The sequence below is a fragment of the Salvia hispanica genome, chromosome 4, assembly GCF_029641045.1.
Source record: "Salvia hispanica isolate PSC_SH4W2 chromosome 4, Shi_PSC_v1, whole genome shotgun sequence".
Taxonomy (NCBI): Eukaryota; Viridiplantae; Streptophyta; class Magnoliopsida; order Lamiales; family Lamiaceae; genus Salvia; species Salvia hispanica.
In genome coordinates, this window is record NC_142695.1 from 58,175,409 (window position 1) to 58,194,054 (window position 18,646).

The 18,646-nt window shown below is 33.5% G+C and overlaps 1 protein-coding gene across 1 annotated transcript; it reads right to left on the reverse strand.

Annotated features, from left to right (window-relative positions):
* Positions 1-15,438: 15,438 nt before the first annotated feature.
* Positions 15,439-17,702, reverse strand: LOC148929714 (uncharacterized). The gene is made up of 4 exons (XM_089056999.1): positions 17,311-17,702; positions 15,928-16,231; positions 15,594-15,843; positions 15,439-15,488 (listed from the first exon to the last, which is right to left on the reverse strand). The coding sequence occupies exons 1-4, from the start codon at positions 17,700-17,702 to the stop codon at positions 15,439-15,441; spliced, it is 996 nt and encodes a 331-aa protein (XP_088913125.1).
* Positions 17,703-18,646: the final 944 nt, after the last annotated feature.

An 18,646-nucleotide genomic window follows, 5' to 3' on the forward strand; every position in this document is an offset into this window, starting at 1 on the left:
TACAGTTAAAGATGAAAACATTGCATAGGTTGGATGTATTAAATTTTTTCAAAATTTTAGGTGATTAATTCTTGCGCGAGCGTAAATAAATTACTCCCTCCGTCCCCATTAAAAGTCACTTTTTTCCATTTCGGTTCGTCCCCAATTAAGAGTCATACTTCATTTTTACCATAAATGGTAGTAGGTCCCACATTCCACTAAGGTCCCACATTCCACTAACTCACTTCACTCACATTTTATTATAAAACCAATATAAAAAAAGTGGGTCCCACATTCCACTAACTTTTTCAACCAACTTTTCATTACATTTCTTAAAACTCGTGTCCGGTCAAACTGTGACTGCTAATGGGGACGGAGGGAGTATAACTTATCCGTGCACCTTAATTTATCGATGCGAACAGTACTAATTAAGTATTTTTTGTCGCATACAGATTTAGATCTTACAGATTTAGAAATTTTAAATTATAAGTGAGTTGGCTTTTAGGAAAATTAGTATCAACCCCTGTGCGTTGCACGACCTATTGAATTTTTTCATACAAAATTGAAAATATAAATTAAATAAACTATGATAAATTCAATAGAATTATATAGAGTTTTTAAATCGCTAATCCAATTCAAACCAATGGCATCAATTAAGACGCAATCTTGATTATGTTATTAATAAATTTTGGCAATGTTGAAAAAATAAAATAGCTTTTCACGATTGTCTTAAAATATTGAAATTTTAATTAAATAATGTTGAAACTAATTATACATATTGTTCATCTATCCATTTAATTACTAATCATACAACATTCAATAATTTCACTAATAAGAAAATTGATTAACAACATAAATTAGTCAATTCCATTAATAAAAAAATAATCAGAATTGCAACCAAGAAATGAAAAATAGAATCCAAAAGCATTTATGCTCATGCAACTCTGCCCCATCGCCCATTGGCCACCATCTATTTCCAATAGCCTTCATCTTCTCCGCTCATCGTCTCCAACACTTTCATCATCCTGCATCGACACCATCTTCTTAGTCACGCCAATTTGTTCTTACATGTAGATAAGAACTTCAAACAAAAGTCAACTACAGACTCCATATTGCAAATTCGAGAAATATTTTCATTCATGAATAATGCGAATACAACTTAGCGTTTGTACAATAAAATTTCATAAAGTACTTACCAATTTCAAAACCAAATTTGGCAAAGTGAATGCTTCCATGATTTCAACCCTTGATTGATAAAGTTATGGTAGATTGTAGATCACTAAGATAGATTAATTCCATGTTCATGGTTTCAACTATCATCGGGTAAAAACATAACAACAAATATTAGTAATATAATAATCACACTTAAAGAATGTGTAAAATGAAGAAATATAAAAAGATACTATTGATAAAGAGCAAGAACCATACCAGAAACAAATTCGTTTTGCAGAAAATTTAGTGATGGAATAGATTATAGATAAAGGTAATGAGAAAGTTAGTAATAAGCTAGTGAATGACACATATATATAGACAAAAATTATAGAGAAGTTATAATGTGTTAAAATTTATATTAAATTATGATTAACACAATTCCAAATAGTGTGCAATAATGTGGCGGTTACTATGTATAATTGAATACTGAGATTAAATCATACTAATTATTAAAATTTGTAACTGCCTAAAATTTATAAACCTTTATGAAGAAAACTTCCACAACATTTTTAGCACTCTAATTAGTGTCACAGTCTATCGTATGAATGAAATATAATTAGATGAATTAATTCAAATAATAATTTGTATAATTGGTGATTAAATTGTAACAGCCATATTCATAAATTGAATTAATTTTTTGATAGACCAACCAAAATATCTACATTTTACAAAACAATCCAAAACTTATAAATATTTGCAATTAAGGTCAAAACTCGGCTTTTATATATGTATAGATATGCACATTAACTCTTAAAAAAATACAACCCATAAAAAAATTGGATTTAAAAAGATTATATTGATTATTGAAAACATGCAATCACTGTTTTAATTTTTTAATTGCTTAAATATTTAAACATATTTAAAAATCAGAATAAATACATAAATCATAAATTTAAAAAAAAATCGGATAATTCGGGTATAGCCGATCGAGTATCTGGTAACCCGATATCCGATAATCCAAAATTTCACTACCCGATCCCGATCCGAAACCCGAAAATTTGGGTTTTGGGTATTCAATTACCCGACTTTTTCGGGTTTGGATATTGGGTATCCAATATCCGATATCCACTTCGACAGGCCTATTGGTAGGTATTTGTTTTATCTAGTTTATGCATAGTTTATGACCCCGTATTAAATGCATGTTGATTTATATAATTTTATTTAGATTACTGTAATTATGAGTGAAATTTTTATATGTAAGCATACTATTAATTACGATTACTCCATAATCAATTTATAATTTATTTCACAATTACTATCTCACTGTAGCATAAAACGGACAATACTTTTTCCTCAAAAATCATCAGCAACCTAAAATACAGTTGAATTCGTCATTAAATTGATGAAAATATCTTTGTATATTATCATCACGGATTATCTTTCAATTTATTATGCATAATTATAGTGATATTAATTTAGTCAATAACTTCGATTTTTTTTCATTGATTTTGAACGCAATTCTAACGTTTGATTTTGTTTATATGTTGGAAAAATCATGTACAAGAAATATCTATATATATATATATATATATATATATATATATATATATATATATATATATATATATATAGGGTTTTAATCTACCAAAGTAAGCCCCCTAAGTAAAGAAATAAAGACCATATATGGTCCGTTAGATCTGGAGATGAATGGCCACGATCTGGATTGGTTTTTAATTTTCGTGGGTCATAATAGGATCGTTCTGTGTCATGCAAGGGTAAAACAGGAACTGGAAATTTAATGAAACGCCCTTCCGTTTTTTAAGAGCTGATTTATTGGGATAGTAATTACTCCCCACAATATTAAGTTGATTCTTCAGTTCCCACGTCATTCAATTCCCTCTCTCTCCCAAAATCACCACTAAAACCAAAAACCCCCAACAATTCCCCATGATTTATCACCTAAATCGAGTCGGAATCAAAATCACATTGTGAAGCACGATTTGTGTATCGTCTTCTCCAACCATGGTGGAAACAAGATCTTCAGGAAACTCGCTTCATGACAGAAAAGGTTTGTATGTTTTTTTTTACAATATGAGCGAAACTCGACTGAAATCTGACCAAAAATCGAATTCATTATTTTGATGTAACCTAGTCTATAAACGGAATACTGGGAAGCAGAAGGCACCCCCAAATCCTAAGGAACGGAAAGGTATGACGAATTCCTTTTACTGAATTATTATTTGAAGGAATGAAGTTTTAATTCTTTTTGTGAGATCTGATTTTTGTTCGTTGTTTTTTTCATAATCTGAATTTTGAAAGTTCGTAATTAAAAAATTGGATTTGGTATACAGGTTAAACATATATGTATTTACATTATGTACCTCTGTTTTGAGTAGAGTGAATGAGGAAAGATGTGATTTACTATTATAATAGGACAAACGTGGGATATATTTACTGTAAAAAGGCAATACTATTATGCTTTATTTGTGTAAATATAAAACACTAATCTATTGATGCTTCATATCAGATAAGCTTGTAATGGTGCAATGACGATATGGGACCCAGGAACCGCTTGCTATTACCCAGTAATCACTTATTTTTCCATGACTCGGATATGCGTTTAGTATGACCCAAACTCAGATATGCATTTAGTTTGACTCAGATATGTGTTTAGTATGATGATTTTTAGATTACATTTGTTTGCATATGAATGTCATACTTAAACCTTCATTAATATTACTGTTTTATTTAGTCTGTTTCACAAATCAGTAGTTTCACGGCTATAGGAAGAAATCAATGCTCAGACACAGAAAAATCCGTTATGAGTTTTGGTTCCGGAGCAGCACGTTTATGTGCATCGAAGGTAAATGATTATGTTATAATGTAATTCAAAAACTATATGTACTGAAATGTTTGTTGAGTTAGTGTATAGTACTTATTATCTATGACTGTTATAGAGTGAGTATCAGGAGCGCAACCCAAATACTGGTACATCATTACACAGTGGTGGCAGTGCATCACATACGACGGGTTGTGGAAGCAAATGGAAAAACTGATGATGCAGACAAACTAAATGAATTTGCCACAAACATTGACAAAGAGGTCAGCGAAATACCACACTTCAGATGGGGAGACATAGATATGGTATGTTGCTGCATCCATGATACAAATTCAAAATTTGTTAGAGAAAACTCCACTCTTTTTTGACAGCATGCCTAACATGTTACAAAATATAGGTTTTCTTTGCATTCTGTCTTTCAAAAAGGTACTACACTGTGTGTGCTTCTATTTCCATCGCAAAGCAGTGGTGATAATGTGTACCTGACTAAAGATAGAGAAGAGCATGACTGTGGGTCATAATATAAGCATTTTGTGTCATGTAAGGGTAAAAGAGGAACTGAAAATATAATGAACCGCCCTTCCGTTTTTTAAGAGCGGATTTATTGGGATAATTACTCCACACGCTAAACTCTTCTATTTTCCCTCAATTCTTCTTCTTCTTCTTCTTCCACAAAATCAAGAAAAACCCTACCTCCACACAAAGCTGCTACTCCACAAAAACCCTAATCCTAATTTACAATTCTGAAATCGACGAGGAGGGTGAACCAAAAGCCTACTTCAACAATGGTCGACACTCGAGCTTCTGGATCGGCAAGGCATGACGGAAAAAGGTTAGTAAGATTTCGTACAATGATTGCTTAAAATTGACAAAATCTGGAAAAATTTTCACTTCAATTGGTTGGATGTCTCGTAGTGTATCAGAGAACGACGGTGAAGAAGAAGATATCGCCGATCCCAAAAGCACCGAAAGGATGTTTAGATTACCACTATTTTAATGAAACGATGTTTAGAGCTTGTAATTCACATTTTTTAAACCATGTTTATATGTCGGCTGGATGTCATTGTTACTATATATTATTTAATATGTAAGATGAGAAAAACTTCCATTACAATGGCCTTGGAATGCTTTCCTCTTGTTTCTTGTAGACGATAGTCCATGTGATGAGCATTACTCGATACATTGGGTCATAGTAAATGAATATTTGTGTCATAGCATTGTTAGGTTAATTTGTGTCATAATATACCAACATTCGAGGCATGGCATAAAACTACTGAGTATGTCTCATACAATTTGATCGAAATGTTCGTATCAAACAAACTGAATATTAGTACGACCGTGGAATATTCTCATGTTTTGGACATATTAAAAAAACCAAATACACGATTGTTCTCATGTTTTAAACATATTAAAAAAACCAAATACACGATTGTTCTCATGTTTTAAACATATTAAAAAAACCAAATATTAGTACAACAGAAGAATACACAATCAATAACCAAAAACATCATCTATGTTTTTGGGTCATACTAAACGAATATTTGAGTCATGGAAACATATGGGTAAATTGAGTCATAATAATTGAATATTCTAGACATGACATAAAACTACTGAGTACAAGGATACCGTTATAATTCCCAAAACATAATCTATTCTTTCGGGTCATACTAGATGAATATTTGGGTCATGGAAGTTTATAGATAAATTGAGTCATAATAATCCAATATTCGAGTCATTACAAAAAACTACTACCTACCAGAATGCCTAATACAAATCTGAATGAACTGAGTAATTTCAAACAATGTGACATTGCAAATAAAATGGACTCCAAAAAAAAAAACTTAAACTGACGTTACTTCAAAAAACAAAATACATGGTTCCAAACTTCAGAATTTTTTCTAGACCGTCGCTTTTCTTTCTCTTTGAATTTTTCGCAATTCCTTGAATCGTGGTGACCCCACTTCTGACATATCTTGTATTGACGCAAAGGCTTGCTCTTAAGCTTCAAAGTCTTTTCCACTCTTGAGGGAGTCTACTACCAGATCCCTTCGTGCTGACGACTTCAGGTGGTCGAACATCTACTTCCTGGGGTGCCTCTGTCCCATAAAATTCCTCAATTAGTTTCTTCTTCTAGGATGTAGATGTTACTACGCCGTTGGCGAAAATCTGTTGTCTTGCTTCACGAACTATAGATATCAGCTCATGAATTTAATCCATGTCAACACATATAGCCTGGTACAAACCCAAAATCTCTCCCAACAAAATTGCTAGTGCCTTCTTCTTCTCATATGTGTTGCTACATATTGGCATTGGACAACATGAACAACCTTAACTAGAGGAGATTTCAAACTCAATGGCATTGTCCAATGTTGGGAAGCTACGACCAACAAATGGTTTAAGCTCTACAGGACATTCTGGTTTAAATGTGTAATAATTCATAATTAGAACACTCCTAAAAAACTAACGATGAAGTAAAGACAAGTTTCCATCTACTAGATTTAGAATGATAATAGGTCATAATAAAGACAAATCATGGCATACAACGCGTACAAACTATCTTCCATGAAAACGGGTCATACTAAACACAAATCGAAGCATAACAGAAAAATCGATAAGATAATATAAGTGAAAAGATTCATAAAACAGAAGACGATGACAGTCACATATACAAAAATATGAATCAGAGCATAACAAACAAATGAAAATGAAAAACATAACCATAACATGTATTCTCAAGAACATGTTATCAAAACATTAAACGAAAACAATGAAGTTTCATAAACTAGAATTGTAGGTTACGATTCTGACCTCCGGGTGAATTGAAAAATAATTTGAGAAACGATGTCAGTATATGTGAGATCTGCCAACAACGATGGTATAGAATTGAAATTGGAACAGATTGATCTGGAACACGACAACGACGAAATCTGGAAACTAATTGCTCGAGAATAATAACTCTCCTTGGACTTAAGTTTAATGGACGATGAGTAGAACATCGTGTGAAGAATATGGAAGATATGAAGGAGATTGAAGTTATGGAATATTGATTCATCACTCACGCAGATGATTTGTTATTGAGAGGCAACATTATAGGATTTTCCATAACAGCCGATCAGATGATATGACATAAGTAACCTTATAGGATTATTAGTGATTAAATTAATAATATTTCATAAATTAATCTAGCCATTAGATATTCTAATTTTAAGATGATCTCGCCTAATCCTATGGTTGACATTCGGCCTGTATTTCTTGGTTTAAAGGGATTTTTGTTTTGATCAAAATCATATATATATATATATATATATATATATATATATATATATATATATATATATAGGGGTGCATTATAATGATAACCCCAATTTATGTGATAACCCTATAACTAAATCTCCACCACACATTTTTAAAATATGTGGTCTAGATTTAATCTAACAAAACTATCATTTTATCAAATAAAACTATCATTTTCGGATATATTAAGGGCAAAATTGTCATTTCATTTTAAAATTTGGTGGGAAAGAAGGAAACTTGACTCAAACCCTGCATCAATTTCTCTCACAATCAAACCCTCTGAATCACGTTTCAAAGCCTTCGAATCGAAGGAAAAATCATCCGATTCTGGAAAATGTCGAAGGAAAACGATCAAGCATCATCGAAGAAAGGTTGGATGAAGTTTATTACTTATTTCACTTTTGATTTTGCTCGATTTATCATTTTGCTGGAGATTTTCTCGATTTTTTAGATTCTGTAGTTTTTTAGTGTAGATATTTCTTATATTTATACAATATCATTCATGCATAACAATATTGAGAACAGTCTATATATTTAGATTTACATTTTGTTGTGTGTGCTGCTGGTGTGTGTTTTTCTGTGTTTGTGTGTGTTTTGTTGTGTGTGTGTGTTGCTATGTGTTTGGATAATCTGTTTAAATGTAGAAATTGTGCTTTTGCTTGATAAAATGATACTTTGGGTGCATAAAATGATAGTTTCTGAAAATGATAAAATGATACTTTGTGAATAGTGTTTTGTTCTACTTAAGTGACAAGTTATGCCCTCTCTGCTTTTTTGAACTCATTGAAATTTATAAAATGATAGTTTTAGAAGATAAAATGATAACTGCCCTTGAAAATGATAGTTTCGGAAGATAAAATGATAATTTCATGGAATAAAATGATAGTTTCAGATTATAAAATGATAGTTGATAAAATGATAATTGCCCTTGATAAAATGATAGTTTCAGAAGATAAAATGATAGTTTCATGGGATAAAATGATAGTTTCAAATTATAAAATGATAGTTGATAAAATGATAATTGCCCTTGATAAAATGATAGTTTCAGAAGATAAAATGATAGTTTCATGGGATAAAATGATAGTTTCAGATTATAAAATGATAGTTGATAAAATGATAATTGTCCTTGATAAAATGATAGTTTCAGAAGATAAAATGATAGTTTCATGGGATAAAAGGATAGTTTCATGGGATAAAATGATACTTTATGTTTGTGTGTATGTGTGTCCTGAGACTACTGCTGCTGTGTTTGTGTGTGTTGTTGTGTGTGTCTCTGTGTTTTTGTGTGTGTGTGTGTGTGTTGCTATATGTTTGGATGATCTGTTTAAATGTAGAAATTTTGCTTTTGCTTGATAAAATGATACTTTGGGTGCATAAAATGATAGTTTCTGAAAATGATAAAATGATAATTTGTGAATAGTGTTTTGTTCTACTTAATTGACAAGTTATGCCCTCTCTGCTTTTTTGAACTCACTGAAATTTAGTAAATGATAGTTTCAGAAGATAAAATGATAATTGCTCTTGATAAAATGATAGTTTCATGAGATAAAATGATAGTTTCATGGGATAAAATGATACTTTGACTTTATATAATTACATAAATTGTTTAACACACTGAAATCATTTGTTTATTAGGTAAGCACATTGATGATGTTGAATTCTTCTTTCTAGATTTTTCTGCTTCCTGAATATTTTGGTGCTTATTGCTTCCGCAGCCTTCGAAGAGTCCTGCGGCTCAAACGAGAAAGAAGTCCGCCACAAAGCGGAAGAAAACAGAAGCTGTTGTCGCTGACAGTGAACAGCCAACGCCTACTGTTAATGGCGCCCAGGAAGATGCCGCCTAACAGGCATGAAGTGCGTAGATGGTGAAGCCAAGCGCGAGCATGATAGGATCTCTAACTGAAACTCAGCGCTTGTTTTAATTACCATGCTTCAGCATAGATTCTGTTGGTAGACATTTACTTATGTAGGCTTTAAACATTATTTTGCCATTGTTTGTGGTTCAATTTGAACTAGATTAGACTTTTCATTTGTAGGTATGTGCAATGTGAAAGAGAACTCTTCTGTATTGTTCAATTGAAATTATTTTGGAAGCCTTCTTCAAAGATAGTTTGTCACAGAAGTTTCCTTGTAGATGTAAACCGTTGTAGAAACTTTGTTCCAAAGGTTGCTCATTTTATCAGCTAAAAAGTATCATGTTATCAGCCAAAAGCATCATTTTATTAGTAAGAAGTATCATTTTATCAACTACTATGACTATCATTTTATCAGCTATGACTATCATTTTATTAGCCAAAAGTATTATTTTATCACCTAGGACTATCATTTTATCAGCTATAACACGTCTGAAAAGTATCATTTTATCAGTCAAAAGTATCATTTTATCAGCTATGACTATCATTTTATCAGCCAAAAGTATCATTTTATCAGCTATGACTATCATTTTATCAGCCAAAAGTATCATTTTATTTGCAAAAAGTATCATTTTATCAGCTATGACTATCATTTTATCAGCCAAAAGTATCATTTTATCACCTAGGACTATCATTTTATCAGCTATGACACGTCTGAAAAGTATCATTTTATCAGCTATGACTATCATTTTATCAGCCCAAAGTATCATTTTATCATAGTATCATTTTATCCGACAAAACTATCATGTCATGCAGTAAACCTCATATTTATAAGCCAAAAGTATCATTTTAACACAGAATCGACAATACATAATATAATCAAATAAGAATTTCAGTACATCAGAAACATAAACCAATCGACAACTAATATTAATCTAAAATCAAATTCAATACATGAATATGAACACAATCAATAATGATTGTTATCTTCGTTATTTGCTACAGATTCCATCGAAGCAAATTTTCACAGCAATTGAAGAGGTAATCAATGAAAATAAGAACGCAAAATTCAAAACATCTTCCCGATCACAATTATGCGAGAAATATGGAAACAAAATCTGGAGACTACGGAATAATGAACAATCGAAGAAAATCTGGAGATGTTGAAATAAAATAGGCGAGAAATATGGAAGATGAAGATGAGAGAATCGATCTGTTAATTGTGAAGATGAAGATGAAGATGAAGATGAAGATGAGAGAATTGAGTTCAAACAGAATGAAAGCGTGAATCACGCGTTTAGAGTAAAATTCAGAAATTAAATGAGGAAATTACACTTTTACCCCTCTGCACCTTTTTTATGAAGTAAATCTAAGTTTGAATCTCAACCACAAGATTATCAAATATGTGTGGTCCAGATTTAGTTATAGAGTTATTATGTGATTTGGGGGTTATGATATGATCACATCTCTATATATATATATATAGGGATGTATTCAAATCCTTTTCATATCTTTTGTCCTTTTTCCTTCTTAATCCTAGCCCCACGATTTTGTCATCTGACGGTTAGATTAATGCCACGTGTCATTTAATAATGCACATTTTCATTCTAATAATGCACAGCGGCTAATAATGCAACATTAAAGACTAATAATGCACATTTTCATTCTAATAATGCACAGCGGCTAATAATGCAACATTATAGACTAATAATGCATTGATCACAACCATCCAATTCAAGGATTCAAGGGCTGAGATTAAGAAGGAAATAGGACACTTAGAGTGCAAAGGAGCCTAACGCACCCCTATATATATATATATATATATATATATATATATATAGAGGTGTGATCAATGTCGAACCAATTTTAAAGACCGAACTAGAGACCAAATCTGGGCCATTAGATCTAGTTTTTTTGATGAGATGTGCTGCTGCGAAATTTTTTTCTTCTTCATTACTAGCCCATGTTACTTCATTATATAGGTTTATTACTTCATTCTGTACTTCAAATGCTTCTACACATACTTCATTCCAACAATTTATTACATTATTCAATGTGTTTATTAAACCATATTAGCGCCATGGCGTTGGTGATAGATATTGTAGAGAGAAAGACCGACAAGTATTAGATCTAGTTTTTTTGATGAGATGTGTTGCTGCGAAATTTTTTTCTTCTTCATTACTAGCCCATGTTACTTCATTATATAGGTTTATTACTTCATTCTGTACTTCAAATGCTTCTACACATACTTCATTCCAACAATTTATTACATTATTCAATGTGTTTATTAAACCATATTAGCGCCATGGCGTTGGTGATAGATATTGTAGAGAGAAAGACCGACACGCAACGGCGAAACCACATTTACGTACTGAAATGAAGTAAAAACCTACTGGAATGAAGTAAAAACTCACTAGAATGAAGTAAAAACCTACTAGAATGAAGTAATACATTCTGGAACGAAGTTAAATCTTCGTAACATGTTAGTATGACTTATTTACCTTCGGATGAATTAAAATAGGCTCGTGATGAAAGCGAAAATAATTTATAAATTTCTGTATTTTATCCATAAAAAACTAGATCTAAAAGCCCTAATTTGGTAGGGTTCGGTGGTTCGGTCTTTAAGAGTGGATTTGTGGATAATAGGACTCTATATATATATATATATATATATATATATATATATATATATATATATATATAGGGTCTTGTTAGGTTGAGATTATTTAGCTAAATTGAGAAATGAGATGCAATATGGGCCACTAATCCACAAGCTAAACAAAATGTCAACAAATACAACATTATGTCAACAAGGGGGTAAAATTGTAATTTCTTTAATAAAAAAAGCGTGAAACATCCAAACTGATTTCAAACCAATTTCTAAAATTTCTCTAAAATCTCTCTTCCAAAATCTTCAAATCTTCATCTGCAAAATCTCGCTGATCTTCAACATTCAAAATCTCGCTGATCTAAATGACGAATGAAGAGGAAAATCTGAAAGACGGATTGGTAGGAAGAGAGGCGGTAGACGCCGCTGGAGGCTTCTCGGAGGAGGATTGGTCGATCGTTGATGAAGATCGGGAGGGTTTCGGTGGTGGAGGAGAGGAGGAAGGTGAGTGTGTACACGAAGAGACCTAATCGCTTCTCGATCCCCGATTTGTCTAATCCGATGTTGATGTAGATCGTGCCGAGCACGATTCCGACTCCTATGGCTTGCAATGTGTTGCTGACGAGCAATTGCTTCGTTCTGTAAATCAATTTCCAGAATCGGAAGGATAGGAGTGTGATTTCATGGATTCTCGAGCTTCCAGATCTGATTTTGTGTTCAATTGGAGGAGGAGAGATGGATTCGATTGATTTTTCCGGCTACTGCTCATGTTGTTCCAGTGGTTGGAGGTCGGTGAGGATTTCCATGGCAAATTTGAGGGGATCGAGCTAAGGGAGGGGGGGACGGTGAAGCCGTTGGAGAGGAGGAAGGCTTCGAGGGAGGAGTTGTCGCCGTGGTGGATCACGAAGCAGCAGCAGCCGCCGCAGGGCGTGCCGCCGGAGCTCTTCTCCGTGCTGCAGTAGGTGAAGAGAGCGTTTGTGCCGTTTTGGAGCCACCAGCAGCGCAAGGGGGCGGCAGAGGTGGTGGAGCTCGATCGGATTCTCCAGGTGTTTGATGAATTGATTCAGAAGGTGTGTGCGTTTATGCGTGTTAAAGTTTAGAGTGAATTGTCTCTCTAATCTAATTATTAAGATTCGATTTTTTTTCCAGAATAAAATGTTCTTTTTTCTTGTTTATAGTGATGGTTGAATGTGTTCTGTTTTTCTAGCAAATGTTTCCTTTCTTTTCTATGAGGGATTTTTTTTGGTGGATTGTTTTTCTTATTCTTGAGCTGAAATTGTTCTTGATGGAGTTGCTGTCTTACTTAATTCTGCTGATTTTTTATTGGTCTTGATATCTTACCATATCTAATCTCTCTCTCTGTTTGCCTCTTGAGCTAAGATTTCCATAGCTTCTTGGTTCCTGAAAGAAACATATTGATCTATTTGAGAGAAAGAGTGAGAGAGAGAGAGGAAAACATCTTGATCTTGTAAGGAATAGAGTGAAAAGCAGCACTCTCAATATTGATGATGACGATGATGATGTGCAGAGCCATAAAATAGTAGTTATCTTTTAATTACAAGAATTGTTTTAGTTGTTGACACTATATACAAGTTGTTGACAAGATGTTGACATTTCGCCTTCCGACATGGAAGGCGAAATGGAAGGCTTCTCGATCGACGCTGCCGAGTTCCCCGATTTCTTAGGCGTCATTCTGCTCGATAGCATTGATTTCAACGATCTCTTCCTCGGAATCGAAGACGGCGACGTTTTGCCCGATCTCGAGATGGATGCCGAGAGCTCCTCGCCGACAGCATTGATTTCTACTCTTTGTTGGATTTTGTAGTGAGATCTGCAATTTTACTCATTTTTCCTGAATTGGAATTTGTAGATCTAAAAATTGGAACAATAAGATTTGTGAGATATTGAATCCTTGTGTCGAAATTGTTCAATTTTTTAATTGACTAATAGATTTTGTGTATGTTGGTGGAAGCTCTGCGATGTTTCTGAAAGTAAGTAATATGTCAGCTACACTTTCAAGTCATGTCAACTACACGTAAAAGTCATGTCAACAATTATATGTCATGTCAACTACACTTTCAAGCCATGTCAACTACACTACAAGCTATGTCAACAATAATTATAAGCCATGTCAACTACACTTTCAAACCATGTCAACTACACGTACAAGTCATGTCAACTACACGTACAAGCCATATCATATCAACTGCACACACATATAATGTCAACTATGTGTACAATTCATGTCAACTACATATCAAATGTCAACAACTATGTAGTTGACATCAAATGTCAACAACTGTGTAGTTGACATAAAAAAAAAATTTAAAATTGAAAAAAATTAAATTTTTAAAAAAAAAAATTAATTTTTTTTTAAAATGTAAAAAAAATTAAAAAAAAAACGTGTCAACTACACATACAAGTCATGTCAACTACATGCACAAGCCATGTCAACAATTATAAGTAATGTCAACTGCACTTTCAAGCCATGTCAACTACATGTACAAGCCATGTCACGAAATTATAAGTCATGTCAACTACACTTTCAAGCCATGTCAACTACACTTTCGAGCCATGTCAACTACATGTCAATTGATATGTGAATTATAAGTGTTATTTTTTAGTTGTTGACATTTTAATACGAGTTATTGACATTCGATATTCTCGGTATTGATATGTGAATTATAAGTATTATTTTTTAGTTGTTGACATTTTAAACGAGTTGTTGACATTCGATATTCCGCCATTTTAGAAATAAAATGACGATAATACCCCTAGTTGGCATAATCATGTCAACTATACACATATAATGTCAACTATAAGTTGTTGACATTTGATGCAGCCACTCATTCATAATTTTCGTGCGATGTCAACAGCGTGTAGTTTATGTCAACTAGGGGTATTATCGTCAATAGCTTGCACATCAAATGTCAATAGCCTGCATCAAATGTTAACAACTTATAGTTGACATTATATGTGTATAGTTGACACGAATTGTATATGTAGTTGACATTATATGTGTGTAGTTGATATGGATTGTATATATAGTTGACATGGATTGTACACATAGTTGACATGAATTGTAAATGTAGTTGACATTATATGTGTGTAGTTAACATTAATTGTATATGTAGTTGACATAGATTATATAGGTAGTTGACATGCATAGTTGATATTAAAAAGGGGAGATAACTAAATCTTAGCAACTAATTTTCAAATGAGAAATATTACCAAACAATCAGAGTGCAAAATATTTCATGCTTTAATTTGGAGAAATAAAAGAGAGAGACACGTAACATTTGCCTCAAAAGCAGAATTCTTTACGTATTTTTCGTTCCTTTCATACTTGATAAATCATCCAACAACAATAAAAAAATTGTACATTTAACATTTCTTCAATATCGAGAATATCAAATGTCAACAACTAACAAATAACACTTATAATTGACATATCAATACCGAAAATATCGAATGTCAATAACTCGTATTAAAATGTCAACAACTAAAAAATAACACTTACAATTGACATATCAATACCGAAAATATCGAATGTCAACAACTAAAAAATAACACTTATAATTCACATATCAATAGCCAAAATATCAAATGAACTAAAACAAAGTTGAGATATCACAGTTAACAGGCAAGAAAAAGCAATAAAACTGCCAGACATCCAATTCAATCATCAAATAAAAGTTCAATCATCAAATTGGTCAATCATCTGCGTCAGACTCACTACCAGAGGAACTCCCTGAAGCAAAATCTGTAAAAAACAAGCTCAAACGAATGAACATCTGTTTCTGTTTCCGTTTTCCATACTTTCACCCCCAACACAATGTAGAAACGCAAGAAGAATCAGTATCAATACCACTCGAGGATGACGAATCGCTGCTTGAGCTGCCAGAACTGCTTGAGCTACTGCTGCCATTGCCTCTACCATCATTCTCCTGTCCAACAACACCATCATTCTCCTGCCCAACAACACCTTCTTTCACAGACTCAATCTCCACAACAGCAGGGAAACTCGTTGCTGGCATATCGTCATCAATATCTACATCTTCTTCATCATTTTGTTTCATCATCTTGCCACAATCATCATTCTTGTCGCTCAATGCGCCCTACACAACATTACCAACAACATGAGTAAACAGTGAAAACACCACAAAAAAGACAAAAATCTTGATGCAAATTTAACTTACCACATCAGCATCAGTAACAGGACTGGTGGGAATAGAAACTCTAGCAGCTGGATTGTTGTTCATCATCAACGCTTGCCGCTTTGTCTTGCTCACCATCTTCTTCGAATTGGTCACAAACCGATCAAGTTCCCACAACGTTTCCGTATCAAGAGCCTCAATATCAAGCTCAATTTCATTGACATCCTGTGCCAAATGCTCATCCCTCTTCCTGATTATCTGTACAAGTTGAGGCATCTTCTCTTGGGGTAAATTCTGCAACCCAAATCCAAGTTTTGTTGACATCCAATTCCTGATAATACTTCCAATTCTATAAACAAATCAACAATTAAGCTTGCAAAAAGTTCAAATCCTATAACAAAAGCAAATATTGGAAAATCAATCTCTCAAATGAGTTCACATCCAATACAATTGAATCATCTACTGCAAAAATATGGTAATATGGTTGCAACAGAAGCAAAAATCTCATAAAAATGTTGCTAGCAAAAACACAAGTTAATAGCAACTCATCAAATCATGATCAAGGAAAAACAACTACTTAGTCTACAGTCATCACAGCAAGCACTACAAGGCAAAAAAAAAAAAAAAACAACAAACGTTATTATGTCAACGAGCTATACAATTCATGTAAAAAATAAACATCTTTATGTCAACAACTTATATAATTTATGTCAACAATAATAATTTAGACAATATCACAAACACCTTTTATACACAACTCAAAACGATCCGAATTGAACAGAATATGCAGTGTACTCCTATGTACTCCTATTTCTCCTACGAATTGAACCTTCAGTCATAGGCAAATACAACGAGATTTATCGAAATTCGAACAACTGCATAAAAAAATTCAATTCAGCCAAATATGTGTATAGTTGACATGAATTTGTGTATGTGGTTGACATTAGTTAACCGTAAAAAAAGGGAGATAGTTAAATCTTAAATCTAACTCTTAGCAACTAATTTCCAATTGGGGAATATCACTAAACACCTAGAGTGCATTATGATTAAGCTTGATTCTCCAATCAAATCCAATCCATTTCCTCCCGACTGTCATCACCAAATCGAATCCAATCCAATTCCTCCCCACTACCATCACCAAATCACAGATCAAATGAAGTGGTTGGAGATGCAGGTGAACGTAGTCAATGCAGACGCGGCAGAGGATTTCGTCGGTGACGGCAGATGCGGCGAGAAGACAGGGTACTTGACGGCGGGGACAGCGGCAAAGCATAGAGAGAGGTCAAAATCGGAGCATAAAATCTGCAAAAATACACTAATTCTAACTAATTAAATAATTGCAACAACACTAAATTAGTAAATTAAAAATTGATTTCATTGAGGATTTGCGATTAAGTGGAATTCAATTTTGAAAAATCTGAATATTACCTAGCGGCGTTGAGAGAGAATCGTTTCTGCGGCTGTTTATGCCTAAGCGTGTGCAAATCGCCGCCGACGAATAACTCCATAACGACGCAGGAGAAATTCGAAGCTTCGAATTCGGCGAAAAGTGTAGGGAGAAACGGATGATCGATGAGGCGCATGATCTTCCTCTCTATCTCCGCTCTCTGCGTCTTCTTCTTCAACACGAGAACGTCGTTGTCCACCACCTTCATCGCGTAGAGGTGGCCGTCGTCCGCCGCGCCGCGGAGGCGGCAGAGGTAGAGGTGGCCGATGTCGCCACTGCCGATCTGGCGCACGAGACTGAAATCGCGGAACGTGAGGTTCGATTTCAGGCGGATCGCCTGGAACGAGGAGTCCGATGATCGGTGCGGTTTCATCGCCGTCACTTGATCAGGCGAGCTCGGCGGAAGCTTGAAGGAGAAGCGACTGAAGCTGGTGCAGTGGCTTAGAGTGGCTTTTTAAAATTACCAGAAATTACTATTCTGCCCTTTCATATTAAATTAATCTAAAAATATTTATTGTGTGGCAAAATCTGGACCACTCATTTAATAAAAATGAGGGGCTGATATTGCATCTCATTTCTCAATTAGTCTAAATAATCTCAATTGATCACAATCCTATATATATATATATATATATATATAATCATCACGAGTTATCTTCCAATTTATTAAGTAGACTATTAGTGGTTGTAGTTTAGTCATCCTTCACTGTTCTATGTGTTTTTTTTCATTTATTTTGAATAGGTTTGTGTTAAAATGACAACACCTCTTAAAGTGACACCGTGACACCACATATCTAGCAATATTATAAACGCTACACAACAATATTATAAACGTTACACAACAATCTATAGATTGTTGTATAGCGTTTGGATATTGCTGACCGAGAAAAAATTGTTGTATACAGTGTTGTATATTGCTGGCCGAGATTTTTACACTTGAGGTTTTTTTTTTTATTGACACATGGAAGCTTATTATTCGTCCACGTGTACAAATGATCGGCTAGGAATGGTGGTATGATGTTATTTTAAGAGGTGTTGTCATTTTAACGCACCCTTTTGAATATTCATAAGTTAATTTTTTTCCTTCACTTTTCTATGTGTTTTTTTTCACTTAATTTTTGTTTATATGTAGGAAATTCATTCGTCGTTTAAATCTCCGGCCCGGTTTCAATGTTATGTCATTATGAATTACTATATCTTTAAAGAATTTCTCTATGGTACTAGCTTTGAAATATATACTTAAAATTTATCATATAATAATACTTTTAACATGCACATATCGATTAGACTACAAAAATGTAAGAATCCACAGATATA

What these genes read in the sequence shown, in the direction of transcription:
- LOC148929714 (XM_089056999.1), bottom strand. Translation starts at nt 17,702, where the DNA reads ATGAAACCGCACCGATCATCGGACTCCTCGTTCCAGGCGATCCGCCTG. An exon ending in GTCCTGTTACTGATGCTGAT is followed by an intron (nt 15,844 to 15,927) that starts GTGGTAAGTTAA and finishes AATGTTGTGTAG; the next exon opens with GGCGCATTGAGCGACAAGAA. An exon ending in CGATTCGTCATCCTCGAGTG is followed by an intron (nt 15,489 to 15,593) that starts GTATTGATACTG and finishes TGTTTTTTACAG; the next exon opens with ATTTTGCTTCAGGGAGTTCC.